Raw genomic sequence first — 23056 nt, 5'->3', positions numbered from 1 at the left:
CTCTAATTTATTTAGCTACTTATTTCTCTCAACGTCTGCCTCCCCCTCCGAGCTACTGTGGGCGGGGACTGTGTTTGATATTATACGGTTCTCTCCCACGCGCTTAAAATAGTGCTTTGCACACAATAAGCGCTCAATAAATACGATTAATAAATACTAAAACGCTCATCGCGACGAGGACATTGGGCGATACCCTACTTCGGATTGGACGGATGTCGTGGAAAGCAGTCCACTCGGAGGTGTTTTAAAGGTACTGCTTTCCCCTCCACGACGAATGCTATTTTCAAAACGGGTTCGGGTCTCAGTGGATCGTATTTGAGAGCGCTCACTAGGTGCGGGGCTCTGTACTGAGCACTTGGGAGAGTACGGTACCACGGAGTTGGGGGGAATGTGCCCTGCCCACAGTGAACTTAGAGTTTAGACGGGAAGACGGAGATTAATAGAAATAAATCGTTTAAGATATGTAACTTCGAGATACGTCCGTAAGTGCCGTGGAGTCGGGGCGAACGGCAGATGTCCAGAGGTCACAGTCCAAGGCTATAGATAACGCAGAAAAGAGAGGGAGCCGGGAAAATTCGGGCGTAATCGGAGAGGGCCTCTTGGAGGAGAATATTTGCTAATTGTGGGCAGGGAATGTGTCCGCCAACTCTGTTATACTGTACTCTCCCAAACACTTAGTACAGTAGTAACTGCTCAACAAGTACGATCGGTTGATTAAGCGATCTCTAAATAATCCCACCCCGAAGATGGGAAAAGACCTTTGGTTAAGTCAGCACGGTTGCTGTGCACCTTGTGTTTGAGCTTTTTGACTTTTTACCAGTCAAGCATTAATCGTATTTACCGAGGGCTTGTACCCGTCCGCGCAACTGTATATATTTTCATTACCCTATTTATTTTGTTAATGAGAGGTACATCACCTCGATTCTATCTATGTGCTGTTGTTTTAATGAGATGTTCATCCCCTTGATTCTATTTGTTGCTGCTGTTCTCGTCTGTCCGTCTCCCCCGATTAGACCGTGAGCCCGTCGAAGGGCAGGGACCGTCTCTATCTGTTACCGATTTGTCCATTCCAAGCACTTGGTACAGTGCTCTGCACATAGTAAGTGCTCAATAAGTACTGCTGAATGAATGAATGAATGAACACTGTACTAAGCGCACGGGAGATTACCAGCATTCCCTGCCCACAAGGACCCAAGCCGCTTCAGAGTTTCCTAATTAAATGCTAGGTTTTGGGGGAAGCAGTTGCACCCCGAGTTTCAAGTCCTATGAAAACACAATCCGAAGCTTGGCAAACCTGGCTCTCTTTTTTCCGGAAAACTTAGAAAGCAGAAATAAGTATCTGATTTTCTCTTCGCATATTCCTACCCCTTTATCTTTTGTAAGCCCTTCCATCTCATCGCCTCCTGAATTTAATTGAGCTAATATACACTAACTCGGCTAGTGAATTTGTTTATGGGTTTGAACGCTTCCGAACCAGCCGCCAAATCATTTTGAAAGCCGTCTGATTGATTTGACTGATGAGTTATATTGCTTGAGCACGTAGTGGGAGTTGCCGAGCACCTTACCAGATGCTTATGAGAGTAGATTATATCAGATTTGGGAGACATGATAGGCTGAGATGCGCAATTTTAGCGTTGTAAGCAATAGAGTCATCTGCAGTCATTGATGACCCACCCGATTTTGCGACTAGATTGTGTCTCGAGTTAGTTTCTTCGGGGCTTCAGGAACCTTTAATGTGCATTTTTATTTGGATCCCTTCCAAACTGGATGAGCTGTCAGTAATTTGAGTAAATTTTTCTTTCCAGATATGAAAGGTTACAGAAGTCATGCTCCATTGCACTGGTGGGCAAATACACCAAACTCAGCGATTGCTACGCGTCAGTGTTCAAGGCCTTAGAACACTCTGCTTTGGCGATTAATCACAAACTAGAATTAATGGTGAGCTCTAACTCGTTGGTGAAAATTCCGTTATTTAATGTTCTGGTGTTCTTTAAAGCACGTAATGTCTACATCCAGGCTTTGCTTGTGCACGTGAGTTTAGACAGTGGGTCGTTTGAACGTTCTGTAGAAAGGTATGAGAGAGAGAGTGTGTGTGTTTGTGTATGGGGGGGATGTGGGTGAGTATCTGGGGAAAAACGTCCACTGAAATTTTCAGGATTGCGGCATTAACATAAATTTTTAATAGTTGAACCCTGGGAATAATATGTGTTGGTTTAATTTATGTAAATATTGGGCGTTGTAATGAAGGATCGTGATGAACCTTCTGTTCCATCGTTTAAAATGGATCATTATCGAGTACTGATTACCTAAGAGCAAATAAGTGTCATGGAAGTTAAAATTTCCAGTTGTACATGAAGTTATTAACTATTTTAGTTTCTCTGCCCATTGGTAAAATATCAGGGCTGAATATTTGAGAACATCGCCAGAAGAAAAGATGAAGTATTGCACGCATAGTTATTTCAAGGACAAGGAAGTGGAGTTTTCAATATTCATTCATTTGTATTTATCGAGTGCTCACTGTGTGCAAAGCACTGTACTAAGCTCTTGGGAGAGGACAGTATAACAACAAACCGACACATTACCTACGCACAATGACTTCACAGTCCAGAGGGGGAGACAGACGTTAATATACATGCATACTTACATAAATAAATCAGTAAATTACAGATAAGAGTAACTTCAACTAAATCATTTCCAACAGTTTAGGTGATTTGAATCATCTTCATAGCATAATCAGAAATCTGGATGCATTCTTTACATCTCTTCTTTCAGGAGAAATTCAGTGTTTTACATTGGACATTGGTGGAGAAAGTTAGCAGAGCATTTTTTTTTTTTAAAAGAGCAACATGGCTTAGTGGAAAGAGCACGGGCTTGAGAGTCAGAGGAGGTGGGTTCTAATCCTGGCTCCGCCACTTGTCTGCCGTGTGACCTTGGGCAAGCCACTTCAGTTCTCTGGGCCTCAGTTCCCTCATCTGTAAATTGGGGATTAAGACTCTAAGCCCCACGTGGGACAACCCGATCACCTCGTATCTACCCCAGTACTTAGAAAACAGTGCTCCGCACGTAGTAAGCGATTAACGAACACCATAATTATCATTATTATTAGAAGTGTACGACGTCATAGAATTTTTCAGACACCAACTCCTTGCATTCCAGAAAAATAGAAGATCCCTTTCATCTGTGGGCTTGGAGTGACGGGTGATCATGTGGTATTTTGCCAGCAGAGGCATCCAAAGACCTAGATTTCATTTTCTCCGTGCCTTTTTATTTTTCCCAGCTAGACTCGTGACCTGGCTCAGTTCTCTGACAGCGGGGGCTTTCACTCCGCATTTTGGAGAGAACTTTTAGATAATCGGGGAATGTTCATTCCAACAAGGTGCCTCCGTGTGGGCAGAATCCAACATGATGGCAGAAGAAACGGTTGCGTGTGTGCACTTGGCATCGGGCAAGATGTGGGTATTGTAACGTGGGTCTTCCTTCACATGAGGGGTGGGTCAGGAGTGTCCCACCACATTACAGGAGAGCAAAACGTCTCTGGAGTGTCCGAAATACGTCAGTGTTCCTTTCTGTACCAGAAGTGACCCTTGCCTGCTTTCCATTTCCCTCTTAGTACATCGACTCAATCGATCTGGAGCAGTCGACGGAAATTCAGAACCCTGTGAAATTCCACGAGGCCTGGCAAAAATTATGTAAAGCCGAGTGAGTGAGGAGGGCGGTCTTCAGCCGGGGAGGGGAGGATTTACTAGCGTCTGCTGTCCGACTGTCCGACTTATTCTTTCAGGTTTCCATTTATTTCAGTAGTTTAGGAGCACTGAGGGTGTGTTGTCTGTTAGACTACCGAAATTGGGCTGAGGGAGAGAAATGAGCTGATGTAAAACCCAGGTCGTATCGAAAGAAACGGAACGTTTGACCTTCTCTGCTTGAGTGACGGTTGGCTTTTTGGTGAAACAATTCCATTTTGTGTGGTAATAGTTAGAATATAAGACCCACGGAGCTGCAGGTATCCTGTTATTACCGGCTCGTCTCGTAAGAGCCTCGCTTATCCTCTGGCCGTAATCCTGACAGTATGAAATCTAAATGTAAGCACCGAAATATGACTTTCGTTGGCTAGCCCTCGGCACTCTCTAAGTACTTCAGGTCTTTGATCGTCATTCTTTTCATTAGGTGCTGTAGGCAATTTCAAGAGCCCCGATGGTGCCTATTAATAGATAGGTGGTGATAGGACATTTTTAATTTTTAAGAGGACTCTGCCACCTTGTTCAAATAGAGCTTTTTCATCGTCCCTCCCAGATTTCTTAACCTTTCTCAGATTGAATTCCTCAGTCTCTCTGCATTATATTCCAGCACCATATTCATTCATTCATCCATTCAGTCGTATTTATTGAGCACTTACTGTGTGCAGAGCAGTGTGCTTGGGAGAGTTCAACAATAAACAGACACGTTCCCTGCCCACAACAACCTTAAGTACGGTCCGGGAGTCAGAAGGCCCTGAGTTCTAATCTCGGCTCCACCACTTGTCTGCTGTGAGGCCACAGGCAAGTCACTTCTCTGTCCCTCAGTTACCTCATCTGTAGAATGGGATTTAAGACTATGAGCCCCATGTGGAAGAGGGACGGTGTCCAACCCCATTTGCTGGTATCTACCCTAGCGCTCAGTACAGTGCCTGGCAATTAGTAAGCGCTTAAAAAATACCACAGTTATTATTAGTTTTATTATTATTTTACACAGAAGCTTTTTTATAGAGCTCAGTTATATGCCCATACCCGTAACTCTGGAGGAATTTCAGGAAGGGGAAAATAAATATATATTGCTTGGCAAAATGTAAAAACAATTCCCGAATCAAAGAGCACGGCAAAAGACCTTACGTCACATCCCGGAAGTTGACTGCTACAGAGGACTGTAGATACGCCTGTATTGTGATGAATTGTCTTGAACTGGAATTTGTCAGTACCGAACACGGCTGTCAAAAGAACAGTGCTTCGTAGGGTGCTCGGCACGTAGTAGACGCTCAATAAATACCACTGATTGACTGATGAGAGAAGCAAACTCTAGCAGTAGTTCTTTGGAGCTGTAGTTTCTGCCCAAAAAGTGAAAAGAAACAAGCGAGGATGGATGTGTGACTTCAAAAAATGGACTTCTTGTTTTGGTTGTTTCAGTGGCATTCTGGTACCAGGAGGGTTTGGATTCAGGGGAACAGAGGGAAAACTCCAAGCCATCTCTTGGGCCCGGACAAAGAAGAAGCCTTTCTTAGGTAAGACTCAGAAACTCAAGTGTTATGAACCCTCTCTTCTTAAGAATAATTACGGTATTAAGAGCTCAGTATGAGCCGAGTCTGTCCGATCTGATGGCATTCTGTCTACCTCAGGCACATAGTAAAGCCTTAACAAATACATCATGAAAGCACCCGGGAAGGCACGAGGTTTTAAGATCAGAAACAGCCCCTCTCCCATGTGGAGGTCACAGTTCATCCCTTCCCCATTTTACAGAGAAGGAAACTGAGGCCAGAGAGGTTAAGCAGCTTGCATGAGGTCACACAGGTGGCCGATGCCTGAGCTTGAACCTGGATCTCCTACTTCCCAGTTCCGGACTCCTTCCTCTAGGCCACGCCGCCTGTGGCATCAAACATTTATACAGATCAAATTCCATACCTTAAGCCTGTTTTTGTAATCTTGAGATGATTAGAGTTGGGTTTTGTCCTACATTATAAAGTAAAATCAGTTACCGTTAGAAATCATTTTAATAAAGGCATCTGTAGATTCTTTCTCTAAGACACGTGAATTTCCCAAAATCATTAAATGCCAAGGAAGAAGCGGCTCCTCCCGGAGGTGAAATTGACCGTTTTTTAGTTAACAAAGTTACTTCTGTTGCCCTCCCGTTGCCCTCTCGCTGCTAATCCCGAATTACTTTTGCAAAAGTAATAACTCCCCAGTTGCACTAAAGACGTAGTAATTGCCAGTTTTCATTGACCGAAACTCATTTAAAGGTAGTGATATATGAGGGGAAAGAGAATACGGAAATGAAAAAGGGAGAAAAAGAGAATGAGTGAAAATTTAGGGGTGGGAAGAAGTAATTGGTTTCTGCCGGTTTTTAAAAAGTTCTCATCCTTACTGTCCTTGTCACGTCATCCCTCCAACTGGGCCGCCACCTGCCAGAATCCACGTCTTCCCAGACGGGACTGAATAACGGAAGGATTCTCGCACTTACGGAACCAAGTTAGACACTGTAGGAACGAAAGGGTAATTCACTAATGACAGATGAGGCTTTCTGTACCTCAATATTTCCACCACAGGCCTTCTCCAGAACCCCTGTAACGAAGGGGTAACTGGACCAGTTGTTGGTTTGGGGGAAATGCAGAACTTGTGAGATGGAACATTTAGTCGACTGTCAACCAATGAGCACTTAGCGGATGGCTATTTAAAAGGGGCCCCGTTAATGTTTGGAAAGTCATTATGCTCATACTGTTAGAGGAAAGACTTGCAATTAATAGTAATTGGAGTATTTGATTAAGTAGGCCAAATTGTCCTATAGGGCAGGGATTGTGTTCTGGCAGAGCCCAAGTAAAGGAAAACTTTTGTAATACTCGCCACGCGTTTGACGTCGTTTCTTCTGACGTGCTGTCGTCTTTTATAATAATAGTAACGACGGCATTTGTTAAGTGCCTACTATGTGCAAGCACTGTTCGAAGCGCTGGGGAGGATCCAGGGTCATCAGATGGTCCCACGTGGGGTTCACAGTCTTCACCCCCATTTTACAGTTGAGGGAACTGAGACAAAGAGAAGTGAAGTGACCGGCCTGAAGTCACACAGCTGACAAGCGGCGGAGCTGGGATTTGAATCCAAGACCTCTGAGTCCCCAGCCCGCGCTCTTTCCATCGAGCCACGCTGCTTCTCTCCAGATAATCACTCCCCTGCCTCGTCTGTGGGCAGGGAATGTGTCTGTTTATTAGTACGGTGAGCCAGTAAGCGCTCAGTAAATACGATCGAATGAATTTATGAATCCGCAGGTAGTAATAGCAGTGACGTGTAATGAATGCCTCCCGATTGCAACGCGCTGTAACAGACGTGTGGGAAATCACACTAAAATAACGGAAGCCCGCCACGGCATGGACGCTCTCTGCCCAAGAGGAGCTGACTCTCTAATGTCACATTAATGTTCATGTTGATTTCGTTTGCTTCGCAGTCTACCGGTAGCCAGAGTTAAAAGTTCATTAGTAAGGTCTTTGGTTGGGAGCCTGACTTTTGTACTGGTGTGCGCTTGCTCTTTCCTGCAGGAATTTGCCTAGGGATGCAGCTGGCTGTGGTGGAGTTTGCAAGGAATTGCCTAGGCTGGAAAGGTAAGTTGGTCTCACCGAGAGAACCCAGGTTATTAGAAAAACCAAGGGGCCCCCCAAATTTTGAAGTAGAAATTTTAGGAGAAATGGACGGAACTGGTTTCTCATGAGCCTAGGAGAACTCGGAACGCAATTTCGTTTTTCTTTTCAATCTTCCAGATGCAGACTCGACAGAATTTGAGCCCCAAACTAAACATCCTGTTGTGAGTAATGATTTCTATCTTTTACTTGTTGGCCGTCAGTTCGTCTCCTTGACGTGGTGCCACGCGCATCAAAAGTCACGCCTGTCTTCCGGCAATAGGGCCATTTCTCAGTTGTCAGTTTTTTCTCAAATTCCAGACTTTACCTGTGCTCTCACCTTGTCTGTGTCCTTGTCCGGGTATTTGGCCATCCTCCGGTAGGGAAAAATTGGCCTCCCATTAAATAGTAACAATAATCACGGTCTTTTTTAAGGACTTACTTTGTGCCGGCCCTGTACGACGCGCTGCGTTGGATACGGTGGATACAAGCAAGTTGGGTCGGACACAGTCCCTGTCCCACTTTGGCCTCCCAGTCTCACTCCCCATTTTCCAGATGAGGTAACTGAGGCACAGAGAAGTGAAGTGACTTGCTCAAGGTCACCCAGCAGACAAGTGGCGGAGCTGGGATTAAAACCTATGACCTTCTGACTCCCGGGCCCGTGCTCTATCCACTGTGCCGTGCTGCTTGGCACTTAAAGTTACATTTGGCGTCATCACACCTTACCATACTGTGCCCTGTGGCCAGGGGTGTAACCTCTAATGTCACAAAGAAGTCTGCTTGAACCCTGGACCTACACGAGGTCTCTGAGAAGGGCCACCTGACTCTCCTCTCCCCTCTCGCTCAAGAATAGTTGTGTTGCCCTCCCACGTGCCCGTTTAGGCCGAGCGCTGCTAATAATCTGGTCAGTTAGGGTCTGAGCGGCCTTACATTTTCAATTCCCGTCACCCTCCTGAAAATGGTATTGGCTAAGCGCTTACTCTGAGCCAAGCACTTTGCTGAGGGTTGGGGTAGATACAGTCCCTGTCCCACAGAGAGCTCCTAATAATGCTAATCATAATATCAGTGGTATTTGTTAAGTGCTTACTTTGTGCCAGGCACCGTTTTAAGCGCTGGGGTAGATAGAAGATAGGTCGGACACTCCAACACAGGTCGGACCTAACACCTCCTATTGCCCGAAGCAGCCCCTGCCCGGGTCAACTCAGTATCATATTTGTAATTTTTTACATCCACTGGAACTCGTTTCGCTTGATTTTTACATTCCCATTGTTTGGTGATTAAGTCTTTACCGTAGGTCCACTTTTTGCAAAGTCCTTAATACGGTGCTCTGCGCACCGTAAGCACTCAATAAAGACCGTTGATTATCTTGCATCTGCCCCGGCGTCTAGCACGGTGTTTGGCACTCAGTAGGCGCTCAGATGCTGTGCTTCAAAGAGGGTATGTGCAGTGGGGAGGCAGAGGGGGGGACTGGGGTTTGCCTGGGTGGAGCGAAAAGCCCACGTTGCGGAGCTGTAGAGAAAGGAGGACAGGAGGAGTCGGCAGGCTCGGCGCCTTAAAGCTGATGGTTTGGAGTCTTTCTTTGGTAGGAGAGGAATATTTAATGAATGGATTCAACAATACAAACGGGACTAGAAATAGAATTATTTGAATTCATGAAAGGTGAGGCTCAGGGTGCTCTTTGACATTTGTGACGCATCGCCTTCCCGAGAGGGAACGGCCTCAGCATTTTATGGAAGATTATAAGGCGCTTCTCAGGAAATTAAAAAGAAGGAACTCGGGATCGACTTCGAATTCGGTGCCCGGTTAAAAAGCCTTTCTTCTGTTGACTGTCCCCGAGGTGTTCATTCACTCATCCATCTGATCATATTTTTTGAGCGCTTACCATGCGCAGAGCACTGTAATAAAGGCTCGGGAGAGTACAGTATGACAGTAGAGAGACACATTCCCTGCCCTCAACGAGCTTACAGTCTAGAGAGGGAGACAGACGTTCATATAAATACATAAATTACAACTGTGTACATAAGAGCTTTGTGGAGGGTGGGAGGGAGGGATGAAAATAGGGAAAGAGTCAGGGCGACACAGAAGGGAGAGGGGGAAGAGGAAAAGTGGGTTTAGGGAAGGCCTCTTGGAGCAGATGTGCCTTCAGTAAGGCTTTGAAGGGGGAGAGAGTAGTGAAAACACATATGAACGTTAATGTGAACTTTTTTATTTAGGAAGAAAAGCAGATTACCATTTCAGGGGCTTTTGATTTCATTCGTATCAACTCCAAAGGAAAGGAGCAGCCATGCATCCGTGGAGGGAGAGGAGGGAAAGAAAAGAAAGTGAAGCCAGTGCAGCAATGTAAGGGCAGGAGAAGACTTGGCAAAGTCTCTCACACTGAAGTTTTCTCCTCAATGGGGGGAAAGAAATAATGATTTGCTGGACCCGGTGCTGGCTTCCAAAGAAACGAATCTGCAGTGATATCAATCAGTGATATTTACTTATTGCATTTATAATAATACATAGTATCTATTTAGTTAGAGACATGTCCTATCCTGCTCACTGTAGCCTCTTTCTCAGAATTTAACAAGCAGGAGGCAGGGACAGCTCTTGGGACAAGAGGGACACGAAGAGGTGAATTTTTTGAGGGAGGCTAGGGGTCCTGGCAACCAAACCTTCCCCGATCCTAGCGCGGTAACTCTTTGTCCTCGAGCCAGGCACAGGGCATTGGTGGGGCAGGACTTGGGCCTTTCTCTTTATATTCTCTTTCTCCCCCTCTACCTAGAATGCCTCCCCTGCTAGTTAGTGAGATCTTTCGTGGCAGGAATCGTGTCTTTTAACTCCATTGTTCTCTTCAAAATGCTTAGTGTCGTGCCCTCCGCAGTTAGTACTCGGTACATATTATTAGTTAAATGATTAATTCTGCATCTCTTATACTCTTCCTAAGTGTTTAGTACTGGGGCCTCCGTACGTGCTCAGTAAATACTTTGATACCCGAGAAATTAATTAAGCTCTGTGGAGTCGGAAGCAGCGGGACTTAATAGTAGATGGAGCATGGGCCTGGGCGTCAACAGGGCCAGGGTTCTAATCCCAGTAGTGCTACTTGTCTGCTGTGTGACCTTGAATAACAATAATAATAATAATGTTGGTATTTGTTAAGCGCTTACTATGTGCTGAGCACTGTCTAAGCACTGGGGTAGATACAGGGTAATCAGGTCCCATGCGGGGCTCACAGTCTTAATCCCCATTTTCCAGATGAGAGAACTGAGGCACAGAGAAGTTAAGTAACTTGCCCAAAGTCACACAGCTGACAAGCGGCGGAGCCAGGATGAAAACCCTTGACCTCCGACTCCTAAGCCCGTGCTCTTTCCACTGAGCCGCGCTGCTTCTCTGAACAAGTGAGCAAGTCACTTACCTTCTCTGGGCCTCAGTTACGTGGAACATGGATTGGGTCCAACCCTATTATCTTGCATCTACTCCAGCACTTAGATATAAAGTGGAGAGATGATATTATTTGCAAGAGTTATCTTTTAAAGAGTAAGAATTCATCTTTTTAAGCACTTGTCGGTATTTGTTAAGCACTTACTATGTGCCAGGAACTGTAGTAAGCGCTGGGATAGATACGAGCCACTCAGATTGGACACAGTCCGTGTCCCACATGGGACTCAAAGTCTTAATCTCCATTTTACAGATGAGATGACGGAGGCAAAGAGCAGTTAAGTGACTTGCTCCAGGTCACGCAGAAGACAGGTGGCGGAGCCGGGATTAGAACCCAGATCCTTCAGACTCCCAGACTCTCTATCCACTGAGCCATGCTGCCTCTGATTCTACGGAGCTTAATTTATTTCTCAGGCATCACTGGTCCACACTACCTATCTATACAGTCTTCAGGAAGTGTGGTTAATCTAGTTTAATGCAAATCGAATTAATAGCAGATTGTAATGAAAATATAAACATTTTATGCATCATGATCAGAGCTCCAGATAAGAAGCATTTCTTAACTTAATTTCTGAGGTTAAGTGTAGAGTTATACTAAAGTAATGTTATCTAGCGTGGGGAAAACGAAGACGGGGGAAATGTGAGCTGTAATGTTCAAACGGACCCGCTTTTGTTCTGTATAAATTAGATACGGCATTTACCGAGTGCCGAGTATGAGAAGCAGCGTGGCTTAGCGGAAAGAGCCCGGGCTTGGGAGTCAGAGGTCGTGGGTGCTAATCCCAGCTCCGCCCTGGTCAGCTGTGTGAGTTTGGGCAAGTCATTTCACTTCTCTGGGCCTCAGGTCCCTCCTCTGTAAAATGGGGATTAATAACTGTGAGCCCCACAGGGGACAACTCGATTAGCTTGTATCTACCCCAGTGCTTAGAGCAGTGCTTGGCACATAGTAAGCGCTTCACAAATGCCATTATGATTATTATTATTATGTGCCACGTGCTGGGGGGCGGTTCCAAGTCATCAGATCAGAGAGTGTCCGTCCCAAGAGACTCACCCATCTATTTTATCCTCATTTTACAGATGAGGAGACTGAGGCCCAGATGAGGAGACTGAGGCCCAGGGCAGGTCTGTGGCAAAGCTGGCTCTCCCAGCCTCCGCCCGGCTACCTCCTCCAGTACCGCGCTGATTTATAACTAGTGTCTCACCCAAGTGGTGCCATCAGATTAAAGAAGGTTTGAACGCACGACGGAAAAAGAAAATCCCATTTTAAACCACTTTTAATATTTTTCAGAACATTATTGCACTCTTGGGTGGAGGGACTGAATTGTGGGATCGGGGAAGAAGGTATCAAAATGACACGGTTCTGCAAACGTGAAAATAGGAGTGGGGGAAGTGAAGGGCAAGCGGAAAGACATTAGAAGCAGCCTTGCTTTTTGCTTTCTTCGGACTGCTGTGGGTATGGTTTATGGGGGGGGATTGTCCGGCCTATCAGTTTATAAAGTCCCTTGGGGTGGGGGTGGGGAAAAATCCTTTTAGCGTGAGAAATCCCTCTTCTACTGTCCTTTCCACTAGCCTTACTGCGATGGTAGTACTGACACGGTCCATTATATTTAATCCTTAATGTCATTGTACAGATTGCATCAGTTGGAGACATTCCTATCGGCACAAAACAATAAATGACTTAGGAACCCGAAGCGATAGAAGATGGAGTTACTTATCTTGCCTTTATCAGTCTCCTGGGGTCTCTCAGCTTTCTGAAGGAACACACTGTAGATTTGGAAGTCATCGGTCCTGAGTAAAAGATTGAACTCCGCGACACATTAGAATTGAGGAATGGTTCTTGGCTGTGGATTTTGAAATTGCAGAACTGAGCCAACTTGTACCTCTTGGATTTGCGGATCATTTCCAAGTACAGTTTCGGTCGGGGCAGCATTTAACTTATTGGTATAGAAAGAGATCCCACCAGCAGAGGCCACTGTGAAATAACCGGAGCTAGTGTTTATTCTTTTACTGTTTAACCTGACCGTAAGCCTGCTTTCGACACACTGTTTTTGTGAAAACCTGCACCTACAGAGAGAGAGTAAATGACAACTAATTGACATTGAAGTATTTTAAAGCATGGTTTCCTGTCCGTAAGAGCATATGCCTATTAATTTTTTGTAGGGAGCGGGGGGACATGTAGCGTGCTTTCATAGCGATAGTGTGAAAGACGACATAATAATGACGTGGTCTGTTATGCTTATGTTCAGGCAGTTTCAAACAAATAGCTCAGTCTTGCCCTTTTCTGAAAGAAGGAAGAATTCATTTTGCCCGAAGGCCAAAATTCTCCGGCTCTTACGTAGCATCCTCCATCCGGGTAGTGCTCTACACATCATAAACGCTTAATAAATACCATCAATCGATTGATTATAAGGGCTTCTTTGGACTTATTTCACTTGCTCTTATGAATCTTTAAAAGGATGGTTACAGGAGAGGTAATCATTGTTGCCATTTTCCGTCAGTAGAGAAACTGGGACACTCATTCAGATTCTCTGAGGATGGGAGAGATCCAAGCGTGAAATGAGAGGGTCAACTTTTAGGGGCCCATTTCCTGGATGCTTTTACCCATCTGGGTAAGCGGAGCGTCGCTAAACAGGACTGTTGGCTCATCCAGAAGTCAAAGCATAACTTCTTGGTTTTAAAAAAAAGAATTTTACTGTACCACGGCCCCTAAAGCACATGTAGAAATTTTAACAGCAAGTGCCCCTTGTTTTTTTCAGCTAAGTCACCTGTAAAAACTTTAAACGAGCTTTAAAATTGAACATTTCAATTTTATCATCTTCATCTTCAAATTTATCATCTTCAGATTTACGAGTGGAATATTTATGTCTGACCTTATAGAGCTCGTTTCTTATTAGGCCTTCAAAACAGTCAGCGTGACCTAGTGGATAGAGCATGGGCCTAGAAGTCAGAAGGACCTGGGTTTACCACTTGTCTGCTGTGTGACCTCGGGCAAGTCCCGTCACTTCTCTGGGCCTCAGTGGCCTCATCTGTAAAATGGGAATGGTGACTGTGAGCCCAGTGCGGGACAGGGATGGTGACCAACCCGATGAAGTGGTACCCACCCCAGTGCTCAGTACAGTGCCTAGCACATAGCGGTGAATTAACACCATAAAAAGCCCCCCTTTTGTAGTTCTCCGTCGAGGAGTTAAGGAGAGGCTAGATTTGAAAAAGTTCCGCCTCAGGCCCAGGGATGAAGTTCTGCCCTGCGGGAAATGGCTGCCTTGACGCTGAGGGGAAAGAGAGAAATGGGTGTTGGTGTTAGAGTCTGCACAGGTCAGAAGGAGGCGGGCAAGCTAGTGCTGCCGGGAAATAGTCTCCTGGCACTTGTGTTACCCCGGCGATGCAAAACGCCAATCCGTCTGGTACATCAGTGCCCCTTAGCCATCATGACCCTATACGGCCTTCTGGGGCCTCATCCTGAAACACCCCCATTTTAATAAGGGGAGACTTTAAATAGCAGAGATCGGTAGATCTGTCCAAGGTTAGACTACAAATCTCCGGGAGGGCTGGACGTTAGGTTGGGGTAAAATGCCTGTCCCACTCGGTTGTGCCACAGCGTGTATTTTCTTCCTCGCTTTCGAAGCTTTTTTCCCCATTCCCGGGAAGTTGCTCCTCTCTTTTCCTCTCCAGAACGAAAGGTCCTTGTTTCCGGCCATCCGTTTTCTCTCTGTTGGTTTAGTGAGTTTTAGGCGTTTTTCTGGTTGTGGTTGGGGAAAATGAGGTCTGCTTTAGAAGTATCTTGGGACTACTGGATATCTATTGATTTGGGCATTTATGCTCAGTGAGCTGTGTTTAATAGCCCTTTGCATGGCTCTACCTGTAATTGGAAGAAATAGTTTTGCCATTTATTGGAAAATCCATCAGAGTTTATCTCTTCGGGCCCTCTTGTTGGCCAACTTCTATTATCTGTCTAAATTCTCTGTTTCCTGTCTCCCGCTCTCATTTCTGAGGGCTCATTATTTTCCCCTAATAAGTTTCCAATAACCTGAAGCAATTCTCTTTTATAAAACTTCGTAAACTTGTAGCTACGGAGCTGGAATGAGAGGCACTTTGTACAGTTGGCGTTCTGCTTCACTCTATGACTTAATTTTCAACGAGCCCTTCATTCTGCCGTGTCATCGTACGAGCCTCCGCAAGCACTTCATTTTAGTGCCTGCACTCGTCCCTTAAAATATGGGGAAGATGCACCTTGTCACTAGAGGCTGATGGAAAAACGGTCGAGCGCTCCAAAGCGAAGACCATAAAATCACAAAACAGTGCACTATCATATTGTTTATGTGCCGGCCTTGAAAAACCAACTGAAAACCTTACTAATCATAGTAGTATTAAGCGCTTATTATGTGGCCGGGCACTATACTAAACGCCGGGGAGGATACCAGTACCAGCTGTGTTGGATATCGTCCCTGTCCTCCAAGGGGCTCCCAGTCGTAATCCCCATTTTACGGGTGAGGTAACAGAGGCCCAGAGAAGTTAAGTGACTTCTCCAAGGTCTCACGGCAGAAATGTGGAAGAGCGGGGATTAGAACCCAGCTCCTTCTGACTCCCAGGCCCGGGCTCTGTCTATCTGAGAAGCAGCGTGGCTCAGTGGAAAGAGCATGGGTTTGGGAGTCAGAGGTCATGGGTTCGAATCCGGGCTCTGCCGCTTGTCAGCTGTGTGACTGTGGGCAAGTCACTTCACTTCTCTGGGCCTCAGTTCCCTCATCTGTAAAATGGGGATGAAGACTGTGAGCCTCATGTGGGACAACCTGATTACCCCGTATCTACCCCAGCGCTTAGAACAGTGCTTAGAACATAGTAAGCGCTTAACAAATAGCATCATTATTATTATTATCCCCTAGGTCATGCTGCTTCTCAGCTGCTTCTCAAACCATGTTGCTGGCACCCGCTCTGCTCTCGGATCTCTCACCTTCACAGGCTTGTAAATGAGGCGTCCCACACCATCTTCGAAACCCTTCTGATATCTTACCGCCCCCAGGAGACTTTGCCCAATTAATTTTTCTCTCCTCCGGTTGTATAGAGAAGCGGCGTGGCTCAGTGTGGAAAGAGCACGGGCTCGGGAGTCAGAGGTCATGGCTTCAAATCCCGGCTCAGCCGCTTGTCAGCTGTGTGACCCTGGGCAAGTCACTTCACTTCTCTGTGCCTCAGTTCCCTCATCTGTAAAATGGAGATAAAGACTGGGAGCCACACGTGGGACAACCTGATCACCTTGTATCCTCTCATTCATTCATTCAGTGGTACTTATTGAGCGCTTACTATGTGCAGAGCAGTGTACTAAGAGCTTGGAATGCACAGTTTGGCAACGGATAGAGACAATCCCGGCCCAGTGACGGACTCTCCAGCGCTTAGAACAGTGCTTTGCACATAAGTAAGAGCTTAACAAATGCCATCATGATTATTATTCTATCCCCCCGGCTCCCATCCCGACCCTGTACTCTAATCATGCGCTTAAGTACCGACAACGAGCCTATGACGCTGCTGAGCGTATCGTACTACGTTAGCCCTCCCATAAAGTAGCCCTTTTCTTCCTTCCATCAGTATTGAGCTTTATAGTCCCCAGACCGTAACCTCCCTGTGGGCAGGGAACACGTTGACCCACTCTGTGGTGCTCTCCGAAGCACTTAGTACAGCGCTTTGCGCACGGGAAGCTCTCAATCAGTACTACTGATTGGTTGACTACTTACTGTGTGCACAGTATTGTACTAAGTACCCGGGCGAGAACAGTTTAACGGACTTTAACGTTCCCCACCCATTGCCTGAAGATCCCCGAAAGTCGTTTGGATGAGTGCGGACAGACTCTCCGTACGTTCTGCTAGCAAAGCGTACACCCAGTTCTCCCGGAATCTTTGCAGAATCCCCCGTTCAGAAGACCTCACTTAATTCTCCACACGTTTTGTCGTTGCTCCCACGCACGCAGCTGTTTTCTCCAGCACCACATCAGGCTGCTCAGCCATCGGGTCACCACCAAAACTCGTAAAAACTCACGTTTGGGCAGAACTGAAAATATTCTGATGGGGGCGGACCGGGGGCTGAGCAGACCGTACTATTCAATACTGTCCTTAGCCCTCGGGACTTTCCCTTTTAGTGACACGAACCCCCGCCCGTGTCTCAACAACTTGCGGGTTTCTGAAAAAGTTACTCTGAAGGGTCTGGAGAGGAGAAGCACTCTATAGGAAAAGCCTGGCTTTTGATATGTTTCTGAACGGCGTGAAAAGAAAGCTCTGAAATATCTGGAGAGAGGTGAGAGGCCGGAGGGAGACGAGGGTTACGGCCGTAGATTGTTTTACCACGAGAAGGAAGAGGCTTTATTGTTAACGAAGAGAACATTTATTGATCTCACAGCCGGAACGTCGCCTCGCGCGTCGATAGAATCCGGTGGCGTTGGGTATCATTACGTTTTTCCCTGAGAGTCAAGGTCTCGAAAGTCCTCTCTGGGGCCGATGTGAAATCCCTTCCTTCTCTTGGTGGTGAGGCAACCTCACTGGGCTATCTTTTTGACGAGCGCCTGGAATTCCTCAAAACTGACTTCTCCGTCTCCGTTTTTGTCCAGTTCTTGGAATAAGGCATCGAGAGTGGTCGAGCCCTGTTATTTTTTTTTTTATGGTTGTTGTCGTTTTTAGGGAAAACAAGATAGAGGAGGAAAGTCAGTTGCTGCTCCGTTGTCTTCCCGGTAGCACACCAGGGAGGGCCTCCCCACCCTTTTCCCAGAAAGCCCTGTTTGCCTCATCACTTTGAGATGCAAAAATCCATCCGAGTTGGTAGGAAACTAAGAACTGCGGGAGAGTCCTCCCATTGACCTCAAGACTTTGCTCAGGGTGACGCCCCACGACAGCTGGGATGTCGCGGGCGTCTTTCGGCCTGAATGTGCAGGTTTAGGTGCTGCTTGATAGTCAGTCATATTTACTGAGTGCTTAATGTGTGCAGAGCACTGTACCGAGCGCTCGGGAGAGCACAGTTTAGCAGACACATTCCCTGCCCACAGCGAGCTTACAGTCAATAGGGAGCTGATGGGCTGTGATGACCGTGGTATTTGTTAAGCACGTACTGTGAGGCGAACGCTATGCTAAACACTGGGGTCGTTACAAGGTAGTCGAGTCGGACACGGTTTCTGTCCAACGTGGGCCTCGCGTTTTAAGAGGGAGGGCTAACAGGTACTCAGTCCTCATTTTACAGATGAGGAAACCGAAGCACAGAACAGATAAGTGATGGCCCAAGGTCACACAGCGGGCAAGGGGTGGGGCCGAGATTGGAACCCAGGTCCTCCGACTCCCAGGCCCGTGCTCTTTTCACCGACACGTAGGTGAGGAACAATTGCCGGCGTGGTTGTGTTCCTAAAATTGGAATTGTCCCGATATCGTCAGAGTGTCCAGTGCTGGTTTATCGATCCATGGTATTTATTGAGTACCTGCTGAGTCTTGGGTAATAATAATAATAATAATGATGGGGATAAAGACCGGGAGCCGAATCCCACGGCTATTTAGAGTGGATTTAGGCCTAGCCTCAGAATCGAAGAGTGAGTGTCAGCAGTGTAAGAGAAAGTCGTGTACACCAACCCGGTAGGAGAGTATGAGAGTAACTGCTCTCACCTAGGATTCAAGAAAAATTGAGAAATCCCTGCCCTAATGGCCTTTTCCTTTGGAATAAGACTATTAGCTTGTAAGTCAAATACAAATTCGATTAGGGAAATGGAGAAAGAAATGTCAAGTACCGGGCGTGATTCCAGTATGAGAACATTTAGTCCCGGGCCGTGTGCTTGATATTATTAGGATCATGGTTCTATGTCGGCAGAAAACCCTTACCCCCGGGCTGAAGGTGGTGGAAAGTGGAACCGGCTCAGTCCCAGATTTAGATGGAAATCTGAACTAGGCCCATCGTCCGCGTGTGGTCAGAGTCATTGGGAGCTGGGAGTGGAGAGGGAATGACGGGTGACAGGTCCTCCGCACCCGAGGACGTGCGAAGATTTCCCCACGTCTCCACGGGTTTGAGGCCGTGGCGGAAGCCAGGGCCCCGCCCCCCGGCGGCGTAGGAGTTAGTGGACGAGCGGGGAGACTGAAAGAGGCCCGAATGGTCTCCACCCTGATTCCGACCCATTTGGATGATGTTAAAAGCAATGGGCAGATCTTGGACAAGTCACGTAATTTCCCTGTGCCTCAGTTTCCTCAACTCCGCAACGAAGATCCAATACCCGTTCTTCCTCCCGCTTAGACTGTGAGCCCAGGGGCTGTGTCCATCCTGGTCATACCGTACCTACCCCAGCATTTAGTACGACGCTTGGCAGGCAGTAAGCACTTAACAGATAGCATCATCATTCTGGGCAGGTGTACTGTGGGGCAGGTGGGGATGGCTCGTTTGAAAATTAGGTTTCCAAAAGACTAACTGCATTAGTACTCGGAGACTTTCCTTCATTCCTGAGCAAAATTAGCAATATGTCTCTGTGGACTGTGCCGGTTGCTTTCGGCATTAATGCTTGCAATGAACTCTTTACCCTTAAAAAAAAAAAAAGTGTCTTTTGTCCGTCTACTTTCAAGAACTTGTTTCCTGGCCAAATCAGTCTGTGAAAACTGGGTCTCTCCGGCTAGCACTTTAACCCTGAGGCAGTGGCAGAGATAGTTCTGGGAGTTTAAAGAAAAAAAAACATAGTCCGCCTAATTCACGGGAGGGAAGTTAATGGGAGAAAGGACGAGCGCCTCGCCCCCTCCTCCCCATTCTATCCAGGAAGGCGTCTGGATGAAACGTTAAGAGAAGCCGTGTGGCTCAGTGGAAAGAGCATAGGCCCGGGAGTCAGAGGACCTGGGTTCTAGTCCCGGATCTGCCACTTGCCTGCTTGGGCAAGTCGATTCACTTCTCTGTCCCTCAGTTCCCTCATCTGCAAAATGGGGATTCAATACCTGTTCTCCTTCCTACTTAGACTGTGAGCCCCATGTGGGACCTGATGTGGGATCTCTCATCTACGCCAGAGTTTAGTACAGTGCTTGGCACATAGCAAGCGCTTAACAGATATTATTTTTAATAGTAGTATCATTAAAAGGAGAGCAAACCCCACATAATAGGAACTTCTTTGGCAGATATCATGGAAGGGAGGGGCTGAGGTGACTATTCCTTTGCGAGGGGAAGATTTTAAAATAAAATAAACGGAAAATGAAAATAGGAAAACCCATCTTGCGCATTTTCACGCACTTCGGGCAATTACCTGTACAGATTCCCACAATGATACTTTAAGGCAGGAGAAAATTAGCCATTTCCAAGCCATTGCCGGAAACTGTCTCCTTTACAACAGGCCCTTCTGAAAAGTCAGCGGCCCGGTGTGTAGCGGTCAGAACCAGAAGGTCACCTAGCCCCGACCACAAACAGTTTCCCTCCAGGAGAACACACTGGGAGAAAAGCAGCCCCGAATAGTGGCGCGTCTCTCCCGGAGTAGCGTTTAGCGAGCCGGAGCCGGCTAACAGAGTCAGCCAACTGGGCGACCACTGAGCTCCTGTGCTTGGTCTCATCAAAAGTCCCTGCCCACTGAGGAGCAAAACCTCCTGAAAATAAGGGCACTCGAGCTAAACTGGCGTGGACACGGTCCTCCATCTCACCCCTTTTCCCTCTATCCCGCCTCTCCGACTCTCCTACTGACCCTCACGGGGAAAGGCAGGATGGGGTTGAGGGCGGAGGCGAAGCTCACCTTTAATAATTGGGGAAATTCAGCCTGTATCAACAGTTTCAACTCCTCTTTGCACAGCTGGTCAGGATCCCCCTCCTTGGCCGCGTATTTTTCAAAGATCTGCTTGAGTTCCTCGGGGGATTTTTTTATTCCACTCATGTTTAGGCTCCTGAAAATCGAAGGCAGGGTCATCACTTTAAAAAGCACCCTAAACCCTCCCCCAGGGATGGCATTCCCGAAGTTCCCTTTTCGATGCCCGGCCCCGGAGGAGTGGGGATTCTGCAGCTGGGAAAGAGGAGTCGGTGATCGCTTTTGCTCCGGACCGCCGGCTTGACGGTGTCCGTCACGGCGCCGTCGGAAACGAGTTACCCGCCGTGACCAGCGGCGGAAAATATCACTCACCTTCTGGGACAGCGCTTTTAAAAGTGCCCAAGATGTGTGTTGGATCGAGTCCCTGAGGACAGCATTTCCAGGTCAGTGGTGAAAATAAGAAATCGGTCATACTTACTCACAAAGCTTAGGAAAGACAAACAAATCTTGACTAGATAGCACAGGTGATTCCACTGTTAAGAGAAGAGCCGGCACCGCTATGAGAAATGAAGAGTTTTAGATAGTAACGGACCGAAATCGGACTTACCTGGTTGTCCGGCGGAATAAATGTTAGATGAGAGACAACGGAGTGGTGAGCCCCGAGGAGGATCAGGTGACTTTTATAGTATTTACAGAAAGACGCACCGCCCTGATTATGAAATTTTCCTTTTCCCTGTCATTTAAAGGTAAATAATTAATGATTTTTTTGGAAATACAAACCCAAGATCTCTGTGAGCCTAAGGAGGTAGTTTCTATTCAAGGGCAATATACAATCTGGTCCGGCCCCAGTTTATTGCTTAATGATTCAAAGTCTTAAGACTACGTTTTCTTTCTGCTGAAATCAGGCACTTTTCACACAACAATAGTATGGAAATTTGGGCTTTGCATTTCACCCAAATTAGGCATTCGATGGGGGCTGTTCCATCCTTTTCCCATGACTTAATGAGCCAAGGCAGTGATAAGACGTGGGATATTAGACACCAAAACGTTTTATTGTGCACAGATTTAGGGGCAGGGATGAAGTTGGGGGGAAAACTCCGGGAAGTGGGACTGAAGGGAATTAGGCTAGAGTATTCATTCATTCAATAGTATTTATTGAGCGCTTACTATGTGCAGAGCACTGTACTAAGCACTTGGAATGTACAAATCGGCAACAGATAGAAAGAGTCCCTGCCCATCGCCGGGTTTACGGTCTAATTGGGGGAGACAGACAGAAGCAATAGCAATAAATAGAATCAAGAATCATCTGAGCCTTGAAGGGTATCGGGCCTGTAGAAGAACATTGTAAGTTCTAGCACTTGGATTTCGGGGACCAGAAGTCAAGGGCAACTTTTTCTGTGCTGTCTTGGAGGGGCGAATTTGATGTCCGATTCTCTGGTGAGAAGGCCTTAGGGAAAAGAGCAGGGGACTGAAAACCAGGAGTCCCTGGTTAAAATCCCAGTTCTGTCACTGGCCTACTGTGTGACCTTGAGTAAATCACTTAACCTCTCTGGGCCTCTTTTTCCTCCTCTGTAAAATAAGGATAAGATAGATGGTGAGTATCAGGGTGGGGCAGGGAGGTTGCCCCATCTCCTAATCTTGCATTTAGCACACAGTAAGCTAGTTTGTAATAAATGCTATAATGATGAATTCAGTCTTCTCTTCCAGGGTGTCCGGTGGCCCGGGCCGGGCACCGGCGCCCGATGTCCCGTAGCTAAGGAATCATCGTTCCACCGCCGGGGCCGTTTCCCTGGAAAGACCTGGTAGGGGAGGGACCTTTTTGCCGGGAAAGGAGAGCAAGAGACACTGCAGCTTGTCTCCCACAGCCTCTAAACGGAAATTTTGGCGGTTCTGTCTTCCTCCCATTCCCGCTCAGGGGACGGAGGCCAGCCTCAGAGCCATCGAGGTGGCTTAGCGCTCGGCACGGTGGTCGGCACCCCGTGAGCGGACAATAAATACGATTGTGACCGAGGTGGGCGTTGTGATGGGAGGTTTGGGTCTTCCCCGAAAAGCCAGGAGGAGGTGTACAGCAAACGATTTCTTTAGAAGGAGTAGTTATTTCGTGGCAAACGGGGCCGGTGTTGGCTGTTGGTTGGCTCCAGGCAAGGCAGGTGGGAAGGGGGAGCTGGTGGTAGGAGTCGAGGTGAAAGCGTGAAGCCATCTGCCCCTCTGATAGCTCTGCTCCTTGAACACCTTCTCCCTGGATCAATCGGGGAGATGTCTGGTCCCCTGAACTCAATTCGGGGCGGGGGGTGGTATAAGAAACAGAAACCGCCCTCTGCTCTCAGGATCAAGTCGGATCACCGTATTGATCTCTTCTAATCCTCTGCCCCATTCCTGTCGGTTTTAATTATGAGATGCCGGTAGCTCTACTATGGTAACTAGCCACTTTCCTTCATCCGTCAATCGACCGTCTAATGTTCAGGTCCCTCTTGGCGCCGGGCTGCGGTTCTCTGCTGGAAACTCCGGAGCGTCTGCCCAAACGTTTCGTGAAGCAGCTTATCTACTGAAAGGATTTAACTCGGCGCGGCCTAGTAGATAGA

The 23056-nt window shown here is 47.0% G+C and overlaps 2 protein-coding genes across 6 annotated transcripts in view; one reads left to right on the top strand and one right to left on the bottom strand.

Annotated features, from left to right (window-relative positions):
* Positions 1–23056, top strand: part of CTPS2 (CTP synthase 2) — an 85840-nt gene that overhangs the window by 22434 nt on the left and 40350 nt on the right. For all 5 annotated transcript variants that reach the window (XM_007670434.4, XM_007670437.4, XM_007670433.3 and 2 more), the window contains 5 exons: positions 1806–1938; positions 3611–3699; positions 5157–5251; positions 7271–7333; positions 7490–7533. In XM_007670434.4, the coding sequence (XP_007668624.1) occupies positions 1806–1938; positions 3611–3699; positions 5157–5251; positions 7271–7333; positions 7490–7533 (424 nt within the window). The remainder of the gene's footprint in view (positions 1–1805; positions 1939–3610; positions 3700–5156; positions 5252–7270; positions 7334–7489; positions 7534–23056) is intronic.
* Positions 17077–21184, bottom strand: S100G (S100 calcium binding protein G). The gene is made up of 3 exons (XM_007670432.2): positions 21082–21184; positions 20466–20613; positions 17077–17381 (listed from the first exon to the last, which is right to left on the bottom strand). Exons 2-3 carry the CDS (start codon positions 20601–20603, stop codon positions 17277–17279), a joined length of 243 nt encoding a protein of 80 aa, XP_007668622.2. The 5' UTR covers positions 20604–20613; positions 21082–21184; the 3' UTR covers positions 17077–17276.

Source organism: Ornithorhynchus anatinus, chromosome 15 (genome assembly GCF_004115215.2).
Source record: "Ornithorhynchus anatinus isolate Pmale09 chromosome 15, mOrnAna1.pri.v4, whole genome shotgun sequence".
Taxonomy (NCBI): Eukaryota; Metazoa; Chordata; class Mammalia; order Monotremata; family Ornithorhynchidae; genus Ornithorhynchus; species Ornithorhynchus anatinus.
This window is presented reverse-complemented; position numbering and strand designations above follow the sequence as displayed.

Excerpts from the sequence above, each read along its gene's own strand:
- S100G (XM_007670432.2), bottom strand. The coding sequence starts at position 20,603 with ATGAGTGGAATAAAAAAATCCCCCGAGGAACTCAAGCAGATCTTTGAA. Across the intron at positions 17,382-20,465 it reads AATTTCCCCAATTATTAAAG|GGCTCGACCACTCTCGATGC; the intron begins GTGAGCTTCGCC and ends AAAAAATAACAG.